Source organism: Urocampus carinirostris, chromosome 8, assembly GCF_059441175.1.
Source record: "Urocampus carinirostris isolate Australia breed hairy pipefish chromosome 8, RoL_Ucar_1.0, whole genome shotgun sequence".
NCBI lineage: Eukaryota > Metazoa > Chordata > Actinopteri > Syngnathiformes > Syngnathidae > Urocampus > Urocampus carinirostris.
The window spans coordinates 8,995,275-9,015,136 of NC_142356.1; the positions used below are offsets into that span (position 1 = coordinate 8,995,275).

General features: G+C 39.1%; 1 protein-coding gene and 2 long non-coding RNA genes across 3 annotated transcripts; 1 reads left to right on the forward strand and 2 right to left on the reverse strand.

Moving 5' to 3' along the window:
* Positions 1–8,778: 8,778 nt before the first annotated feature.
* On the forward strand, positions 8,779–9,853 carry LOC148360644 (uncharacterized). The gene is made up of 2 exons (XR_015851193.1): positions 8,779–9,060; positions 9,479–9,853. It is a non-coding gene; the product is annotated as an uncharacterized LOC148360644 (long non-coding RNA).
* Positions 9,854–9,936: 83 nt separating this feature from the next.
* On the reverse strand, positions 9,937–11,417 carry LOC148360645 (uncharacterized). The gene is made up of 2 exons (XR_015851194.1): positions 11,164–11,417; positions 9,937–10,401 (listed from the first exon to the last, which is right to left on the reverse strand). It is a non-coding gene; the product is annotated as an uncharacterized LOC148360645 (long non-coding RNA).
* A 1,107-nt stretch (positions 11,418–12,524) lies between these two features.
* On the reverse strand, positions 12,525–19,281 carry LOC148360646 (uncharacterized). Its single transcript, XM_088342907.1, has 5 exons — positions 19,146–19,281; positions 14,641–15,034; positions 14,446–14,505; positions 13,135–13,247; positions 12,525–12,850 (listed from the first exon to the last, which is right to left on the reverse strand). The coding sequence occupies exons 1-5, from the start codon at positions 19,279–19,281 to the stop codon at positions 12,687–12,689; spliced, it is 867 nt and encodes a 288-aa protein (XP_088199033.1). The 3' UTR covers positions 12,525–12,686.
* Between the last annotated feature and the right edge of the window lie 581 nt (positions 19,282–19,862).

The window sequence follows — 19,862 nt, forward strand, 5'->3', positions numbered from 1 at the left end:
ATAGATACATGAAACATTGGGGATTAATATTGTTGGGTTTAGAAGGTATTTCTTTAAAAAAAATGATGAGAGAAAGGGGATTTTACGGGACTAATGGTATTAATTCTAGGTATCCATTATCAATGACTAATAAATATTTAGATATCGTTTGGAAGAAATATGGTACAGTATCGAAGAGCACTAAAATAAAATCTGTATTCATCAATCATGACTAAATAATAATATAAATAGCTTCTCCTAAAATCAGGGCATTGAATAAAGTAGCTGCCAACACTTGGAATTTTTACAAATCAATATTTTCATAGCATGCCAATTAAGCGAATGAATCCATTTTGTATCGTATAAGCAGTGTCTAAAAAGCATGACAAAAAGTTACCAGACAGCAGAGCAAACAACTCTGAAAAGTTGCCTGCCCCATTTTTCACAACTTGAAAAACAATAGGACGACGACTCATCACAAAAAAACCCCAAAAAGAAAACCATTGTTGCAAAATATTAAGGATTGGTGATCAGAATATATAACAGAACAAAACTTTAAAATTAAGTTGATTATAAATCTACTTTTAACATTCATTGCATGTATATGACCGCTTTTTTCCACGATGCTTTCAATTTACGTTTAGTAGCGTCACCAATTTTGTTAGCTTCTTTTGAATTTTTCTTCTGGGGCTGAGGTTTTGGCTTTATTCCTGGTAAGGATATGTCAGAGTGTACAGTTTCCTCATGCGTGAGAAGATAAGCAGGACATTAAGGTTCAGCCTTTGAGCATATTTATTCCTCAACAGCTGGCAAACAGCAACACGGCTCCATTCAATACAAGATGGCGATCAACAGTTAGCAAAACGAAAAATGGTGCGTGCGTAATGACGTCACACAATGGAAAACGTCTTACCGCAATACCACGAGTAAGAGCGATATTAAATTGACAAATCTTATCAATTCCTAACGAGTATGCAAATAGCCAAACGAACCGAAATTCCCAAAATGAATGAAGATTTCAAAATCGGAATGAAACGTTTTGTTTAAAAAAAAAAAAAAATTCTTGAAAATTCTTGAAAAGTTGTCGGAAGTTTTGTAAGACGTAAAAGATGCACGCCCCGGGCGTCCGGGCAGTCATTCTTTCAGACACTGGTATTAGCAACTTGCCATAGCTCATCTGTACAACTTTACGCAGGAGATTTTTAAGGATACTTCGTAGTCATATTCAAGCTTCTTTTAGTTGGCTCAGTGCTGAGGTAGAAAAGACTAAAAACTTTAGTATGTACCGTACATGGTATGTACAGTAAATGTGGAATCAGATGTAGGACTTTCGGACTCCCTGGTAACTGATTAAAGCAAGAATTATATGAACCAATAAAAAAAAAAAAAACACAATCCCAAATGTAAGTACCGTATTTTCCGCACTGTAAGGCGCACCGGGTTATAGGGCGCACCCCGAAATAATAGTTTTTGGTCCTATATTTGACATACATAAGACGCACCGGATTATAAGGTGCTACAATGGGAACGTCGACAAAACAGTCAGATAGTTCAGTCAAACTTATTACCCCCTTAACATTCCAAAAGCTTGCAAAGAACCAAATACGTGTCGTAGACACGTGCGTATGCGGTGTCCGTACGATGTCACTCAAATGCATCGTTCCAAATATCATTCGGAAGGTTAAAGTCTTGGGATTCAAGAAATGCCAACCATTCCTTAGTTTCTATTTCCTTTTTCGCTCGCAACTTTACTGTGCATATGACAATAAACACTTGGAATTGAGTTGAATTCAAAAAAAGACACTCCATTCCATCCATTATCTGCACCGCTTATCACAGAAACATCGAGTTCAGTCGGAAACAAGATACAGGGAAAATATATAGCCGGGGTAGCTCACCGAAGTCGTTGTGTTCAATAATAATGTGCAACCATGGTCCTCTTATCTCTGTGAGTGTAGTAAATCCAGGAGAGTAAAATATTTACAAATACAGTACAGAATGGGAAAATACTGTTTTCTCTATGCCGTCAACCCAACGTGCTATTCACATTCATCTTTTTCGCCCAATTGCAGGCTTTGTTTTGCTGCTTTAGCCTATGCCAGCCTGTAAATGATAAAAAGGATCCGCCCCTTTACCTCCGAATAACTTTAGCCAATAGTGATCGATTCAAATGATGATTGACACATTGGTTAGCCAATGAAACGCCGGTAAATAAATCCCAGCACACACCGCGGACTACTTGGCGTTCGGGGGAAAATCTAGTCGGCGGCTGCTGCATTCGTTGCAAGACTTTGCGACTTACCGGTAATATTGATCCATAAATAAGGCACGCTGTATTATAAGGTGCATGGTCAGCTTTTGAAAAAAATTAAGGCTTTTAGGTGCGCCTCATAGTGCGGAAAATACGGTAATTTGAGCAAATTAGACTTTGACTCTTGACATGTTTGTGTAGTGATTCCACCAACGTTCTTCATTTGACAAACATTAACACTTAGCTCGTGCGAATGTCAATTCTTGGCTACAACAAACAATTTCGAGCATACTTGAGGAAGCTCGGGCATCTGCCAGTGCTGGATTAAAAGCATTGTTCATAAAGCTGGCAGGTTGACGTGTTTATTTGTGCAAGGTTCCGGCTCGAAAAATGTTAGTGATAAACCAGTTTAAGGTATTTTGATATAAACGGCACACAAATCCTTGGATAAATAGCGATGTTGTAATCTTGTCAGCTGACTTTAAAATGAATAGATGGAAGTCGTGCTGGCCAGCTTTACATCGATGTGATGTTTTCAGATTCCACTGTAAGGGATTCTGTGCATGTCATGCTGTTTTCTGTTCTGCCTCTGTAAACTCAGGCACAAATAAAGGCCTGTGACAGGAGCGGTTTCACATTTTTGAATGGGATGATTTTACAATAGCATTTTCTAATTTGTTGCTTTCCAATTTGCAGTTACACGACTGTTGGCAAATGAAGAAATTACTGACATTTGCAAGACATTTACATGGATGCTGCATCTGTTGCAACACAGTATTCAACAGAGCACTGCATAGTCCAGAAAAAAGGTTATTTTCACCCAAAAGAATAAGATCCAAATCGCTCTAGGTCACAAAATAAGGACAAAAAGATGAATAATAAAACCTTCGTTGATTTGCAATTTTTGTTGTAAAAATGCATGTACATACAGGAACAAGCACTTTGACAATGTTTATTGGTAATGCATTAATTATTTTTTTGCAAAATAAATAAAGGATACTGCCCATTGCCCGAAGATGCCTAGGATGGAGGGAATAAAGAAAAACTCAGCTACACAATTATTGATAATTAATTGTGTATGTACAGTATATTAGCGTTCGTAAAAGTTGAGGGTATACCCGTCACGACCAGAACGGAAACAGGACCCAAATATGTTGCGTTGACCACAAGTTTATTGAATAGAAAGAGGATGGGCAGCGCCCACGAACTGGTGCTCGCTGGATGCGGGAAGCAAGTCGCTCTCGCAATCGGATCTTGATCCGAATACGGAGGTGGATCTTCCGTAGCGGTGTCAGGAACGGAAAAACAGGTCGATAGCCGGGACACGAGAGCAAAAACGTGGTCGGGATCAAAAACAGGTCGTAAGCCGGAGACAATCGGGGAGATCAGGAACGGACAGGTGGAAAAACGGGTGCAAAAACAGGACAGGCGGGAGTCAGGGTCAATATGTTTGCCTTGTAACAACAGAGGTTCGCTGACAGACAGACAACCGGAGAATGACAGGACTGGGCTTAAAAAAGGACAGGGGACCAATCAGGTAGCCAAATAAGCAGGCACAGGTGATCTAAATCAGTAATCATGACAATACCGTTCCTCGCAAATGTTCCATTTAGAAAATTAGTTGCCAAATATGGCCCAGGGGCTGCTAACCAATTAAAGAACCTTTTTTAAATATCAAAAGGTGCATATGAGCACCATTTTTTAAAAACAGAACAACAGATATATGTAAAGATATCACACATAGGCATGTTTTTTATAGCATTTTTTATTAGTATATAAAACTGCCTTCCCTTTGCAATTTAAAGAAAATGTGCAGAATATTAATATAGAATGTTATCTTAATGCTTAATTTATTCAATGGCAATTGATAATTACAGGTTCCGGATTATTGAACAGCCACAAGAGGCTGGACAAAAATAGAACCGCCTGCCATCATAAATTTACCTTTAAAAAAACTGGTGTTGAAATCGATACCTACTTATCCCCAACTCAAACAGAACTCATCGACAACTATTTGGGTTTCTGTTTATTACCAAAACCAAAGACACAGATTTTCTTGGTAAATCAGTTACAGAATGGAAATCAAAGTGGCTTTGGTATCCTTTAATTTTTCTGTAAAGGAAAATGTTTGTCGATCTTTGATTTTAAGTTTCTAGAAAAAGTTTACAAGTCAGTTGTTTTTTTTTATGTATTAGCTTGATGCAAAAAGGATCAACTAACAGTTCAAGTAATCCCGAGGGCCAAGATGACAAAGAAACACTTTAAATCACACTCAGTTGACCAAAACCGCCATGTAACCAAGGCTTGTCTTTCAAAGGGCCACGTGTTAACAATTTGAACAGCACGTTACAGTAAGTGTTCTGCATTAACACTGCACAGAAAGACAGAGGCACACACACACTAACACACAAACTCATGACCAGCAGCAGTAACACTATGCTCCACTTTCACAATATAGTGAAGATTTCACTCCAGAAAAAGTCTTGACTCACCAACTTGGCTGGATCTGCTGCCTTTCTTGTGTTCACCACATGTGGCAAGATTTGATTTCAGAACAATTCACCCAAGAGGGTGAAAATTATTACACCAAGAGGTTTGCATCCAAAAGGAACTGGCAACGGCATGCAAGCTTGATTTATTAGAAATGAGGAAACCTAGAGTGTTGTCATGAGGGCTTGCAATATCTGGGTCCAGACTGCAACCCTTCAGTGATCAGTCACCCAGATCGAGGCAAATTGGCTTACCTCCATTTGGGTCAACGTGCAATGAAAGGATCCTTCACAAGGTGAATGATACACAAGGGAGCTCAATGGAAAGAAATAATCTACCAGAATTGCAATAGCTGATTATGTAAAAGTTTGGAAGAGTATGTGATAGGCGTAAGTTATGTATGAATGTTGGGAAGAGTAAGGTGATGAAGTGTTCACATGATGGAGTGGGCATGGCATTAGAAATTAGGTTGCATGGACAGGTGCTGGAAGAAGTTGAAAGCTTTAAGTACTTGGGTTGTGATGTGGCTGCAGTTGGTGGAATGGAGTGTGAGGTATTGCACAGAGTGAATCAATGAAGCAAGGTTTTGGGTGGTCTGAGGAGAGTAATGAGCAATAAGAGTATGAGTATGGATGTTAAGAGAGGAATGTGTTAAGAGAATGAGTGTGATTGTGCCGACTGTGTTGTATGGTGCGGCGACCTGAAGCCTGAACGCAGATTTGAGAAGGAAACTAAATGTTTTTGAGATGAAGTGTTTGAGGAGTATGTTAGGAGGGACAAGATTGGATAGATAGAGAAATGAAATTGTGAGAGACAGAACTGGAGTAGTCATGGAACTGAGCAAGCGTGTGAATAAGAGAGTACTCGGTTGGTTTGGACACATGGAGAGAATGGATGAGGAGCGAAAGTTGAAGAGGATCCACAGAGCAGAAGTCAATGGAAGGAGACCAGGAGGAAGGCCGGCGATTGATGTGGATGGATGGTGTTATGAGTGCACTGCAGGAAAAAGGTCTAAATATAATGGAAGCTAGAGCTCTTGTTGGTGATAGAAAGGAGTGGAGAGGTGTTGTGAAAGGATAGAGGGATTGTGGACACGTTCTTAAGGATGGGCTGGGCACCCGTATGATGCGGCAGGGGTAAACCAGTGAAAGCTGTCGGGGCCTGCTGTTGAACAAAAGAGTGTGTTGTGTCACCCTGACCCGAGTGACATGGCCGCTTTCTTGTGTCCTGTTTCATCTGGAGGGACGAAAGCATGACCAACTTAGGTGCCGAGGTGCAAAAATGTTTGTGTGTGACTTTTGCTATTTTTTCCATTTTATTGTCTTTGTTATTGTATGTGTTTGTCTTGCTGTCCGTCACCCCTCTTGAGGGATATGACCAAGGTAGATAGATAATGTAAAATCGCAATTATTCATTTTAACAGTCAATTTCTTGTTGAAACTAAGATTGCTTGCTACTAGCCAGACTGAAGCACTGTGCGTCTTTTACCAATTATCCCAAGATGTCTCCATATGCTCTATGCTCCCCTAAAAGGCAAAACCGTAACCCATTTTTCTATTGTTTAGGCCTGCTTGTGGTTTGCCCAACTTCAACCTTCTTTATTTACGTGCCAACACACTGTACAGGATCAATCAGGAACAGCGGTTAGATGATGAACAGACATACCAAGGGCAAGATGAGAAGGGCTGTGAGTCACAATGGAGAGTGAAAAAAAATGTGCCGCTTGTGTATGTGTGTGCTTTAAGCCCGACACAGAACACACACAAGACATTGATGCATGCCGTTTGCCTGAGCAAAAATAATTCATGTGCTAGTGCTGCTAACTGATGGTGGCCAAATGTGATCCTGCATTTCACAGACAAATTGGCGGGAGGGCATTCTTTCAAGAGAAGATAGTGTAAAATGAGGACGTGAGGACTTGTTAATCAGGAGAAACTCCTCCAGAAACGAGAGCACAATAATTACAAACTGTCAGGACCAGAACGAAGACAGGACCCACTTGCGTGCGTTTCTCTTAGTTTTATTAGGAAGAAGGGAAAGGGTAGCATACACGATCCGTAGATCGTTGATCGTGGAGAGCAGGTTACTCAGACACGGAAGTGGTATATCAGTGTTGAGCGAAGGCAGAGTCGAGAGCGGGTAAAAACAGATCGATGGCCGGGACGGAGGAGCAAAAACGTCAAGTTCAGAAAAGGGGTCGGAGCCATGAATCAAACAGGAATCAGGACAGGAGAGTCAGGGTCGAAAGGGCTTGCCTAGCGTGAGCTGAGGTTTGCAGACGGACTGACAACGGGTGACAGGAAGACGGAGGTTTAAAAAGAGACAAGCAGCCAATCAGCATCCGAGGCAGTTGGCGCCAAAGGAGCAGACCTCGCATCAGTAATCATGACAACAAACATATTTAGAGTAGATTGATATTTCTTCAATTTATTGTAGAATTACAATTACCTAAATATTCATTGATAATGTAGTAAATATTGTTTACAATGAGATTAGACTTGGCACTCCAGGATAAACACGAAAATAAAGACTTAAGGGAAAATTAAGAATGTCATGAAAAATATGCAAAATTGTTTTCAAGGTAGTGCTTGGAGACTGGTTTAAGTTATAAGTGCATCGGAACAATAGTGCATGAAAAAAAACATAGCAGGGGCGGGCTGTGCATTTCACATATAAGCCTTCAGTGGTGCTACGTCTGAATCAATTCCAACCCTCAATTATTCAATGGCTATAAAACATTGATTGCAGCAACAGCTGCACTCAATGCATCTGATAATAAATGCATCAATTTTATTGTCATAAAATTGCTCTCTTATTAAAGAGTATAGACAAATTTTACTCACTTAAATTCCATTTTTTGCGCAAAAAAATCCATCCTGTTTTCATTCCTCAAGAAGATTTTACTCTGCCATACAGATTACCGGTAGTGTTTTAGTTCCATCAAGGAGATTCTTAAATCACCATAGAAACTAATGCTGATAGTCGAGCCTCTCCTGTCGAATTTCTGGCATAAGGTTTTATTCGATTTAGGGATGTAAATCTCTGTTCGACAGAAGCAGTGGCCATTGGGATATTTTTCTTCACCTTTTCATTGATACTTCCATTACCGCCCCCTGGCCTATGACAGTAAATTAAACCGCTGATGTTGCCTTACGCCTGCTAGAAGGCCGTGGCTCAGCCTACTTGATTGGCTTAACCAACAGCTTTGTCACTTACAGACAGTATTTTATGCCTCGGGGCCTGCAGAACTGACTGTGAAGGCTTCCGGGGAGATTTCTGACCCTGGTAACAAATAATGGTTGAAATGCTTAAATATAAAAGCACACATCTGGACACAGCACAGCGAGGGGGAAAGGAATGGAAGGACGCTGACAGACAATTTGATACATTTAATAAGTATTCACGGACAAAATGCAATTGACATCACATTCAGATATTAAAGGCCAGCAGAGAAGCCCTTACTGGCCCACCACTGTATACTGGGGATGTTTGACATAATTTTTTCGAAATACCAGTAAAAATACTCAACTTTTAATGCCAATACAACATAACACTAGTGTTTTGGTCATAATCTTCTACAATATAGATATTTGGTAATTGATCATTTTCCTTTTGGATCCTGTACCGGTCCGTCATGGTGAAGAGGGAGCTGAGCCGACAGGCAAAGCTCTCAATCTACTGGTCGATCTACATTCCTTCCCTCACCTATGGCCAAGAACTGTGGGTTATGAACGAAAGAACACGATCCCGGATACAAGTGGCTGAAATGAGTTTCCTCAGCAGGGCTGCTGGGCTCTCCCTTATAGATAAGGTGAGAAGCTCAGTCATCCGGGAGGGACTATGTGTAGACCCACTGCTCCTCCGCATTGAGAGGAGCCAGTTGAGGTGGCTTGGGCATCTGATAAGGATGCCCCACTGGCAGGAGGCGACCCGGGACACGCTGGAGAGACTATGGCCCAATCCCATTTCTCTCACTCGGCCCTGAGAACCCTCCAGTGAGGTCCCTCGTTAGAGGAGTGCCCTCCGCGAGTGGAGTGCAAAGAGGAGATGGTTTGGACAAGACTTGCAAGGTTCCACCCCTGTCCAGGAGATGGCGGTAATATTAATTGGCTGTAGACCTTAGTGACGTATAGGGCTACGTCACATGTAAACAACTCGAGTCTCAACCTGTAGTGTGTCAGTTGGAGAGTTCGTGCAACGTTAAAAATGCCCGCTACAGCTGTGTTATTACCGATTGCCTGAAAGCTCATCATCTTTTCCGTGTCTCCAATCAACGGAGGAGAAATGTGCTATACTGAAGACAGCTTCGGCGCTATAGAGTGCTGATTCATCTTTACAAGGTACGTACACTCATTAAAAAAAATGACCCGTTCGGTCAAATACAGTAAGAGTTAACATACAATGCACGTTCACATAATACCCTATGTTTGTGTAGACATAAATGGCAATCTATTTATTAGTATCTTAATGCCATTTTATGACATATAGTAGGGGTCTTGAATGTGTGACATGACGAAAAGTAAACAAACACAAGAACAGTCCACCTGACCCTTAAGCTGACATAATATCGTCACCAAACTTCCCTGTACGACCCAAAAACCTTAGTTCATAAGGAATTTAATTCAAAAGAGTTGTCATTGGATATAAAAAAGGTCATTTCAACATTTTTTCATGATGCTTACATCACAGTTAAAGCGGTCTTTTTCTTTTCTATGCCCACATTTATGTCTAAATTGTTTGTTATCTATTGTGTTCCAGAGTGGCTGTCCCATAAGCGTGGACAGGTTGGACAGGAATGTTCCCATCCTGTGCTTATAGTTGGATGTGGAGTCAGAACTCATTCAGGACTTAAGGTTGAGCAAGAAGGTTATGTGGGCCCTGCATGAGCTGCTAAAGAGGGAACAGGGCCATGGCTGGAGGTCCTGATCTACGTGTACTGGCTGGCCCACGCTCTGTCCTACCGTGTGGTGTCACGGGTCTTCAGGGTTCCCAGGTCCACCGTACAAAGAATTGTCCACAGTTAATATGGAATAAATTGCCCAAAAGCCATATTTAGGCTCTTTAAGTCAGACCCACATTTGCATTATGTGCTTTTCTGCATTACTATTCAATAAACATCTTCATTTTGAGTAACACCTTGGTGGTTTATTTCATAATGATGTGAGATACTGTGTGTGAACTATGTGACTGTTGGACAGAAAACAACTACAAATCACTCCAGCTTAAATAATAGTTTACTTTCAGAAAAACAAACTCACATTGGGCCAAAATACATAATAGTAAATAATGTGTCACAAATTTTAACAAAAATATACCAATACTTCCATGAAGCTGGAAAACACAAACTGGAACTTCATTGAGTTCTTAATAAAAAAAACAATATTTTCCTTTTATAAAACAAAGGGAAACATTGCAGAGATGTCACTGTTCTGGAAATTTGTCCACGAGCTTCCCAAAAAGGACAGGAACCGCTCAGTTTTGGCCACAGTTTCTTCGAGCGTTTTCCTCACTCCGGCAGACTCCACTTTCAAAAAGTCAAGGAGTGTATCGTGCTTCCTTTTTTTTCTGGGTGATTTGGGGTTTGGCGCCGGATTAGAAGGTGCCAACGACGTGCCCGGTGGTGTGGATGGCGTGGTAGCTGTGATGGTGACCAGCTCTTCCACGGGACGTTCTACAGTGGCCTTTAGGTTGGGTGGAAAAAACAAGAATTACTTAATGCTGATGTATTGTACAAAAACAACTGAGTATAGGATGCTCAGCAAGTTGATGTGAGACAGGAAATTATAGGATGTGTTCTGGATAATTATTTGATAGTGAATAGATACACAAAATTGACATGTTATTCTTATGGCTGTATGAGCCTTCTATTGGCCAGCATCACATATGCTTTAGAATTGTCTCCACATTTGGACAACATTTTATGAAGGTAATTAGTTTACTTAATATGTGTTTACAGAGAAGGCAGTGGACTATGTGATAGTAGTTTGTTTCAACTGTATTTCCACGTGAAATTCGGAGACATTACTCATAATGCATGATGAAAACTAATGCATTCTGATCTCACATGACAGAATCATATTGTAAATAAAACACGACACCCGAAATTGTGTGCAGTAAACAAGCGCTTATGTCCAGAACGGTATTCTGACTATGCTCCTTTAGCGACTGGCCATGTACAGTAGATGTAAAAGGACGACTCGTTTAAGATAAAAACAGGGATGGGCTGAACCGTGATTTTCTGCACAGTTATCCTACTTTACAGTTTGTAGCGTGAAGATTTTTTTGCCAGCTCCCTTGGTAGATTAGTGCACTTCGTAAAGTAGCGATTTTGCAATGTTCGTGTTTTAACGCGAAAATACGATTTTCTATTGCATTTACGTCTAACTAAGATATCTCAATACATTTTGTTGCAAATACATGCGTGGTTGTGGAAAACTACTTACATTTGTGCGGTTCCTTTCCGGGCATGTTTGTTGATATTGAGAATTCGTAAAGCCTTCTGGGTAGTCACTTCGCTGCCAAGTGAGGTCGAGAGCCCCCTCGGTCTTGAAGTGGTTACGACATGGTTTGAGGGCACTTCTGCCTCGGTCTTGAGAGTATCGGGACACACCCCATTTTCACGTGAACGCGCAAACCGAGTGACTAGGGCACATAGCGAGTGAAAGTGCGAAGAATGGGACGCAGCCTAAGTCTCAATGAAGTAAATCAAATTATTGAAGAAAAACAACCCTCAATCTTTTTATAATAATCTTACATCACTGAATCATAATTTAATAGTGAGCCTCCAAAAAGACCCCAGTCCTCCAGCTAGGGCACTCTTTTTATGCTGTTAATTTACTCATTTTCTAACATGTAGACCCAGAGTTAAAATAAAGTTTGGCCTCCCTGCATGATTTGTCTAATTACATTTTTCATGACATTGATAAGTACAGATACATTAGTTTTTTTTTGGTTTATGTTTTTTTTAAACATTAATGTGAGAATTCAATTGCTTTGCTTAATTAAATACGCTCAAATTCAAATAATTTAATAGTCTTTGTTGTCATTGAAATCAACGTTGTGAAACATTGTATGCAACTGGATTGGACATAGCCCCTCGGGTAAACATGTAATAAAGACTTTAAAAACAGAGAAACTGAAACTAGATCAATTCGAGAAAAAAATGGAAGCTTATCACACAATTTTTACTTGATGTCTAAACCTTATATTTCATTTCTTTTATTAACATTTTTTGGTGTAGTTTCTTTTGATATTTATGGGTATGTTAATTGTATATATTTTTTGTTTGTGTTGTATGTTGGATGAATCAACCCTCTGTCAAAGTGCGTATGAGAAATAAAGTTATTTTTAAAAAAAAAAGAGAAAAAGAGAAAAGACGATCAGCATAATGTCAGGGAAAATATTGCTAACGTAGTGTTTGGACAAAGCATTAAGACTAGTGCGTTTGAAGAGCACACGGCCATGGTTTTCACCCTTTTACATCATGACAAATTCAGAAACAAAAGGTTAGCCGTAAAGACAGCTATAATTGGCTCGATAATAGTAGCCCTGCCTTCATTAAATGCTTCGTGAATGGACCTCGAGGGGAAAATACAGTCAGGGAGCAAGGGAGTCCTTGGAAATGAACTCATTCAACTCCTAATGCTTCACAGGAATAACAAAACCAATAAAACTGCAACAAGTCTACCATCTTGTGGTCTAACACTGTCATCGCTACGACAAATACGGACAACTAGAGAACTTTTTTACTGGGTTCTTGCAAAAGTAGGTCAGATCCCACTGCCAAGAAAATACAGTACATAAGTTGTATTTTGACAGTGGACATAGTCCCGTTTATAAAGATACAGTGAAAAATCAAAAACAGATACAAACAATTAAAATAATATATTCTCAGAAACAACCTTCGTAATTGCCATTAGGAGTAAACAACAATTGTAGTCAATCGTGGTAACTTCAGAACAAAGATTTACTCATCAGCATCTGCAAACTGCTCAGGCTCAGAGGTGGTACTACAAAAGGCCAGTCGAAGCGGATGTGGGTGGTGTATGGCAGGAGTGTAGTAGGTGTCAGGCAGATCCTCATATCTCAGTGCTAAATCCTTAAAAATACACGTGAGTTCATCTTCTCGACCTAGAAACACAAAATATAACAAAAACAAGTGAAATCCATCATTATTAAAATCTTTAAGGAATTTTCATCAGCATTATCAAAAAAAAGACACACGGCAAATGCAAACCGCCTTGTAACCTAAGTTATATCAGTCTTAAATCAGCCAATTTATATGAAAAAAGACAAATACAGAAACTAACATAGTTAGTTTGAGGAAACCAAATAATTCATACGTCACAATTGCCCAAGTTAGACGAAGCCGCAATGTAGAATTACAAGGTACAAAAACAGGAAATATTATTTACCATGAGGTTGGACCGCAGATCTCGTTTTCAAGATGGCGTCACATTCTTGTTCCCAGTCTTCCTCCATCAACGGCAGTAATGTTGGTTTACTTTCATGCAAGGATTCAGTTCCTCTATAAAAGTTGACTGATTACTAATGTGCTAAATTAACCGACAATTGGTATAACTGTAAATGTTATACTGTAAATCAGGGCTGGCCAAACTCGGTCCTTGAGAGCAGCATCTCCTGCATGTTCAGTGTTCATTTTACCTCTGAAAAGTCATGAGTCCCGGGGACTCGCATGCTCAAAAATCTATGGGTCCCAACAGACATCTATGGCTCCCCAAAATTTAGTGTTATCGAGGTTGAAATTGTAAATCGGTGACAAATATATAATAAAAATCTATATAATCATTCAGTTTTAATCATCAAATTATTGTTGATAATATACCGATTAAAGCGATAACCACAAACCTGTCTTTTTTTCATTTTCTCCTTTTATACTTCCTTTTTTTCTTAATTTCTTTATACAACACAATAATTCGTAATATAATGCATCAAAGCAAGTGAGCCGTTTGAGAGCCAGCTCTCTTGAATGAGTTGAGCTGAAAAAGCCGGTTCTCTAAAAAGAGACGGACTTTTCACCAAAAACAACATCTGCCGGATCTGCCTGACGAAAAGTTTGGAGTGTGGTAAATTAAAAAATTAATTAAAAAAATGTATTCGGGTAATAATGAGAATTTTGTGTCAAAAAAGTTGCGTCCCAGGGACGCACGTTGATTTGAGACTATGCGTCCCCAGCAAAAATGATGCGTCTAGGAAGCAGGGACGCGGGCAAATGAGAACACTGCATGTTTTGGGAGGTGATGCCAATTTCAGCTTGTTAGAAGGTGATGAAATAAGCTGTATTGGAGCAGAGAAACTCCGAAAACATGCAGGGCATGCAGCCTGCGAAAACCGTGTCTGGCCATTTACCCTTGCTGTAAATGCATGAACAAGTTAGCATGGCTAACATTCTGAAATTTCATGTTTGATTCCTATGGGTAAACCGTAACATGAGATGAAAATTGTTCAAACATTGAGCAGTCTATTGTATAGTACTTTAGATTAACTGGCTTCAATGCAACTCTACTATTAATTATTCTGATTTTAGATAAACAGTAGTGTCTTCGACTGGCCGGATTTAAGAGTTTTAAATACAAGTTGTCATTTGGCCGATTTTTGTGACAGTAAAATAAGCTACGATCAAAAAACGAGTGCATGACTTACCCCCATTCTACGTTGCAGCAACAAATATAAAAACTATGGTTTTACTAACTTGAGTGATTTACCTCAGTTGTATGTCTTTCATATTGTCGCTATTATGACGTATCTTAATCCTTTTTTGGCGCCTGGAGAAGAAAAGATTTCAGAAAAAAATGAAATTGTTACAAGCAGTACCAAAAGAAAACAGGAGGTGGCCTCATCTCAATTTTATTTTAAACGCAGGAACAATTCGAGAAGGACACAAATGAATTCAGGCCTACCTCTTTTTGTCGTTTCTGCTGTTTGTCACGGGCAGGGTAGAATCTTTTGCTGCTTGCTCAGAGTTTGACTTAACGCTAGCCTCACGAGTGGCCCCATTTACTAATACGCCACCTGCAATTGAAAATCTGCTGCTTTTCTTCCTTTGACTCCTACCAGATGGCACATTTGCAGCCTTGTCCTTAATATGGCTGACGCACGCATTAACAAGATTTGAAGGCCTGGTAAAACTTTTGCAGAAAAATTCTCTGCCATCAGCGGTAGATGTGTAGCTATTGGACATAGTCGGTTCTTTAAAGAAACATGGAGTATTTGGAGCATTAGCGCTACAAATATTCTTATGAACATTGGTTGTTCCATCCACAAAGACTGTCAGATTCTTGGACATCTTGAAACCTACAAAGGAAAAAAAGAGAAATATACTTCTGTTTATTTAATAATGAGTTATACATTACTGCATATTTAACTGCACAACTAGTCAGTTGTACATCTTGCAGGATAAAAGATTTGGGTATTCTTTAGAGGCTTCCGAGAGCAGGGATTGTACTCATCTTCCATGGCCAAATTCAAGCACTTTTAAGGACCTTTGGAGACAATTTTCCAATTTCTGCAGTTCCATTAAAATAAAAAAATGGGTGTGGATCATGTGTGATTTACATATGCAATTTTTAATCTTGCATGTGCATTTATCAGAACATATGATTTTTAGATGGTAAATGGTCTGCATTTATATAACGCTTTTCAAGTCAATGAAGACCTCCCAAAGCGCTTTACAATGTGCTTCACACTTACCCATTCACACACACACTCACACACACACAAATAGGGAGTCAGTCTGCTTGAGTAAATCCCAAATATACACTAAAATGACAGTAATATGTAACTTACATTTTCAGTTGCAAGAGTTTTTTGCACTTTAATAAATATGCAGAATTGATACATAATCCTTGCACTATTTCACATTAGTGCCCTGTTTAGGTGAAGATGCACCAGTCCTATTAAACACGACTTAAAGGGGACGATGGCGCTTCATAGGATAATGCCGTACAAACTAATACCAGCTGCCGTTAATCACGAGGGTAGAAGAAATGCAATGGCAAAGCGAAGCCACCAGGGAGTGTCCGCATCATTTTAAAGCAAACTTGTTGAGAAACATTGGCAACAGTTTCAAGCATTTAAAAGCACTTTGCCAAAATTTCAAGCACTTTTCAATCCTTGAAAACACAAAATTTTAACTATGACTTTTTAAGAGGCCACCATATTGGATTACAAGCTATAATGCAAGATGCAACTACAAATCAATCTGCGTACTTTATAAGTTAAAACGTACTAGAGGTAGGATCGGGCCCAAAACAAATCCAGCCTGAACCGACCCGGCTTGTGGGTATTAAAACCCAGCCCGGGATGACAAGCTCGAAGCAAACCCAAATTTGCATATTTCATTTGTGCACAATTGGGAATGGTCATTTTAGCCAAATCCACCCCTTTGATTGTTTTGCATTTTCAGGGATTTTGGGTTACTTTAAATCTGTTCACTGTGTAAAAAAACTAAAATTGCTTTGTATTTTAGACATGATTTTTGTAGATCTGTTAATATTTTTCTGTGATTAGCTGCAAAACATATGAAATGATTTATGACTAAAACAAATGGTGCATTAAGTTTAATTGTTATTGATATTAGAACATTAAAAAAATCTAAGGAGCCGTTTGGGGCTGAAAGAGCTGTTCTTATTGAGCCCAGCCAAAAGAGTCGGTTTTCTAAACATAACTGTCCTCTAGGGTGAGACCAGTAGGGGGCGGTGACACTTCACATGACAACGCCATAATAACAAGACGAGAGAGCAGGTGGTTCAGCGTCATTTCCACGGACTAAAAAAAAACTTGCTTTAATGCGTGATCTATAAAGTCAGACTGCAAATAAATATGTCAATAGCAAGAATTTCAAGCACTACTCATGAAATCCAAGCATTTTACAGACCTTGAGAACACAACATTAAATTTCAAGCATTTTCAAGAATTTCAAGCACCTTTACTCTTTAAATCTAGGCTTAAAACACACTTGTATTCCTTAGTTTATGAATAACCAATATTTCATGTAGACAATATCCGTATAATATTTGTAATTGCAACATCTGTTGCAGCCTGGTCATATTGGAAGGGGGGTTACCTCATGTGGGGTCCCTTCTCAAGGTTTCTTCATTTTCCTCATGTTGAGGTTTTTGAGTTTTTCCTTGCCCCCATGGAGGTTTTAGATCAGGGGATGGTGTATCAAAAGTCTGTAGTTTGCAATAATCTGTGGTCTGTGCAACCCTTTGAGACTTCTTGTGATTAAGCGTGTCACAAATAAACATGACTTGACTTTACGAACCCGTGATACATAGTTTGGAAACTACTTCATATACCAAACAAGCCGATTCACCTCGAAGAACTGACATGTTTACGGTCATACCAGCCTCAGAACGCCCGATCTCGAGGAGCTAAGCAGGTTTGGTGTTGCGTCAGCACTGACATTCCCCCAACCGTCCCTGGTAAGTTGGTAAAAAACAAATTTCTCTCAGGGGACCAAATAAATTGAATTGTAATATGATTGAAACAGGGCAGCACGGCGGCGCAGTGGTTAGCACGTGTGCGGCACAGTTCTGAGGTCATGATCTCAAACTTCCTGTGTGGAGTTTGCATGTTCTCCCCGTGGGTTGCGTGGGTTTCCTCCGGGCACTCCGGTTTCCTCCCACATTCCAAAAACATGCATGTCAGGATAATTGGCCGGTCCAAATCTTCCCTAGGTGTGAATGAGCGAGTGAGTTGTCTGTCCCTGTGTGCCCTGCGACCGGCAACCAGTTCAGGGTGTCCCCTGCCCACTGCCTGGAGATAGCTGGGATAGGCTCCAACACCCCCGCAACCCTACTGAGGATAAGCGGTGCAGATATTGGATGGATGGATGATTGAACCTAAAAAAACCTTCAAAACATAACCGGTTCGTTTGTGGCTGAGTGAGAGAAGTAAAATCAAATTCTTGGTAACCCTGGGATCTGATGTCTTTCAAAAAACACTATGTTGATATTTACCCCCAACTTTTTCTTGTGTCTAGTCTTCAAAACCCCTATCTAAAATTGTCAAGTATGCGCATCTGTTTGTATTTGTATGTTTCTCTATTGCATTCTCACCGTATTACGAGTTAGACTACCGCTTTTCTTCACGTCAAAACACCTACTGATATTTTTTCCAATCTACAACTTTATTTTTCAAACAAACAACATACAGAAAATATTGACTCAAAGCTCGTATTTTAGTATACAACTATCTTGGAAAACGATCCAATCAAACTTCCGTTTTCTAACAAGCATGTTAGTGTTTTAATATTCTGGAGACAGACTGTGTTTTGGTTGTAATAAAAGACAGCGGGTGAACATGTAGCGTTTTTTTTTATGTCAAAATGTTGGCAGAATGCCATTGTCACTTGTAATCCATTATGGCAGCCGCTTAACAAGTTACTTGTTAATATTATTTTATAGACTTCTGACAATTCAAAAATAAAATCCTTTTTTGTGTGTGAACACTTTTTAAAATGTTTGAAAGAATGATTTTTGATGAAATATTCAATGCTTTAATAGACATTTGAAGAACCTTGTCGGATTCAACAAAAGGTGAAACCTAAAACTTTGGAAACATGACTTTAAATCATTTACGCACTACAGTGGGACCTCGCTATTTCGTGGTTCCACGTTCACAGGTTCAGAGCTTCGCAGGTTTAAGAAATAATAATAATTAAATAAAAAATAAAAAAAAAATGCTTAAAAAAAATAAAAATAAAAACAAATATATATTATATATATATATATATTTTTTTTTTTTTCTTTAAGCATTTTTGCTTCGTGGTTCCACGTTCGCAGGTCTAAAAATATTAATAATAAAATAAAATAATTTTTTAAGCATTTCTGAAGGGGCGTCGCTACTTCGCGGATTTTCACTTTTCGCTGGTGGTTTTTGGTGCCCGTTAACCGCGATAACCGAGGGATTCCTGTGTATCCAACTTTTTTTTTTTTTTGTATCCAACTTAATAGAGTAAATAGCATGATTGATATTGTTGACAGGTAATTGTCATTTACAGCTCATTTAAGAACACAACACCTCAATGTAGTGCAATTTAACTTTGAAACGCAAACTAACGGAAAGTTAATTAAGTGGAAGCTGCATTTCGACATGCACATTATTAGCATTCTCTCCCAAAAACCAGTACAACCGTTTCATTGAAAACCAACTTCACAAATTAATAATCTTAAATGATTTCTTTGGCAAACGCTATGCTAACTTGTTTTAATTTAAAATATAGAAGCTCCCTCATAGCTAGAAGAGAGGCTAATTAGGTATGGCATCCATTTGCTATTATTTAAAACATAGTAACCAACTTCTGACCATTTGGAACAAGAACAATAAGAAGGAGGCTTCGTTTGAACGGTACTGTAAGTATATAGATTCTAAATAGTATTTTAAAATGTTTGTGACTCACCTATGTTGGAGCATGGGTCTCCGGCATCGAACTTGTGCTCCGTCGCTAGCTTCCCACCTGGAAGTCGGACACTGGCTGGGGCCAGGCTCTGGGGATAAGGCGGCCATATTTGTAGTCCATCCATCCATCCATCCATTGTCTTCCGCTTAGTTTATAGAGTAATACGGTCCCTGTTTTCATGGGAAAATTGTTCTGTTTTTGTTTCCTGATCTGAATGAACATGATACGGTTTTTGTTTATTTGTTTGGGCTTCTTCAAACAAAAGCAAATACAAAAAAAGTCTGAACAATTAAGTAAATAGAATGCAGGAAACTTTTCACTCTCTTCCTACTTCACTAATTTGCATCGTATTGTTCCGTATTCTGAACACTGATTTCAGTTCACATTGATGGATAAACTTTACAGTACATTAGTTATTTGTTTAAAAACAACTTTGTAGAGTACTTGTATTTGTCAAATTGTGCGGTAAAGGTTTCATCTTGGGTTTCAGTGTAAAGGAGTTTTGACTTTTATAACAGTAAAATAAATAAGAAATGATAATATACATTTTCTATTTCACATATTTTGCCTATCCTGGGATAAGTGAGGGTTCACTGTATTTCATAAACATAACTAGAGCGAAAATAATGTCAGGGGAAACTAAAACAAGAATATAAACCACAACCGATGATGGAGATAATCTATGCACATATAAAGCATAAAGACAACAGCAACACA